Here is a 1578-nt window from a genome sequence, read left to right as displayed (position 1 = left end):
CTTTGTTATAGTAATAGTATTAGTAGTACTTTATTTAGTCTGTGCCATACATCATAAAATGAGCCCAGCCTTATAAGAAACAAACATATTCAAAGTGTGAGAACGTCCCTGTAGAGTCACGGTTCAAGAAGTCTTACAAAGTAAAATTTTCTTACTCCACAGGCAGATATTTTGATTTAATTTGAGTCAAATTTTCAGACTAACAAGACAAATAATCTTACACATTCTGAAAACAAGATTATTATTCTTACACAATCAGTTCTTGTTTAGTAAATCAGTCTCAAAACAAGATCAAAATGATTTTTTTTTTTGACTGGATATAAGATTTTAAAACTTGGTTAGATGGACAGTTTTTGCAATGAAATAACAGTTATTCAGAAAAAAAACCCTTTTTAAATCAGTAATGATCTGTTGTTGCTTATATATAATGACATGAAAAAGATTATTAGAAAAACATAATAAAATAACTTGCTAATTAAAAAGTAAAAGCAGCCATTGTGTGTTCAAGTAAGTCACTTTTTTGAGTTCCTGCACTTGTTTCTTCAGCTCATGAACAGATTGTAACACACCACTGTTATCTTGTTTCTGGATTAGCAGAGTTGTTGATTAATTCTGACACAGTCTGTCGTAATCTCATAGCTAGAAGCGTTGCTTACATATCATGTTTCACATTAGCTCCAGCTGCTTGTTTTAGCCGGCTAAAGTCCTCACGTATTTCTCGTATGGCCCTGGACACAACCCTGACCTCTGACCTTTTATTAAACAGGGATCATTGAGACAGATTCAGCTAAACTCTGTGTTGATGTTAATGACGGAGCTTCTCTCTTCTTCTTCTCAGCCACTCAGCTGAAGCCAGATGAAGGTACACCTGAACTCCCAGAAGGCCGAGTGCGGGTTCGCCTGGACACAGATGGCACTCTACATGACGTCATGGAGTATGAAGTTGAAAAGGTAATGTCATGGGGAAAAGAAATTTCCCCCTTAGTTAGTTCTAGGGCAGAGGTAGAGTAGGTGATTTAATCCTTTGAATCAGGTGAAACGGAAACATCTAAAACCTGCAGGACAGTGGGTCATGAGGAACAGGGATGAAGACCTTGCATCTAAGGTTATATGTATGAAGTGACAGTTTTTAAGGCATTTAGGACCCAGTATCAGGAAGGCACAAAGGAGCTCAAAAAACAAGTTTGTTTACTAAATAAAGCAAAAGGCCAACAAGGAGGAGGAGCTGGGGAAGAAACACTGAGGAGCAGATAAACACAGACACAACGAAATCATGACCACAGGGGAAAAAAAACAGAAAAGCACAAAATCCTGCATGAAGAAATAATAATATCATGATTTTTAACAAGTTCTGAAATTATTCAAATCTAACATGAAGTTTACAAATCAGATTCCAACATGTCATTCAACAAAAAGTGAAGCCAAAATGAAAAACCAGGACCACCCCCAGTGTGGACCAGGCAATGAGGGCAGAAACCAGGAGGCTAAAGATAACCCTGATGGAACTGAAAAGTTAGTTAGTTAGTTAGTTAGTTGTTAGTTAGTTAGTTAGTTAGTTAGTTAGTTAGTTAGTTAGTT

At 36.6% G+C, this 1578-nt stretch overlaps 1 protein-coding gene across 2 annotated transcripts in view; it reads left to right on the top strand.

Moving 5' to 3' along the window:
- myo18b (myosin XVIIIB) overlaps positions 1-1578 on the top strand; it is a gene marked incomplete in the record, with an annotated part of 101803 nt that overhangs the window by 25893 nt on the left and 74332 nt on the right. For both annotated transcript variants that reach the window (XM_014020572.1, XM_014020571.1), the window contains 1 exon segment: positions 839-951. In XM_014020572.1, the coding sequence (XP_013876026.1) occupies positions 839-951 (113 nt within the window).

Source organism: Austrofundulus limnaeus, unplaced genomic scaffold (genome assembly GCF_001266775.1).
Source record: "Austrofundulus limnaeus strain Quisiro unplaced genomic scaffold, Austrofundulus_limnaeus-1.0 Scaffold258, whole genome shotgun sequence".
In the NCBI taxonomy this organism is placed as follows: domain Eukaryota; kingdom Metazoa; phylum Chordata; class Actinopteri; order Cyprinodontiformes; family Rivulidae; genus Austrofundulus; species Austrofundulus limnaeus.
Note: the sequence above shows the minus strand (reverse complement) of the source record. Positions and strands in the feature narration are given on the sequence as shown.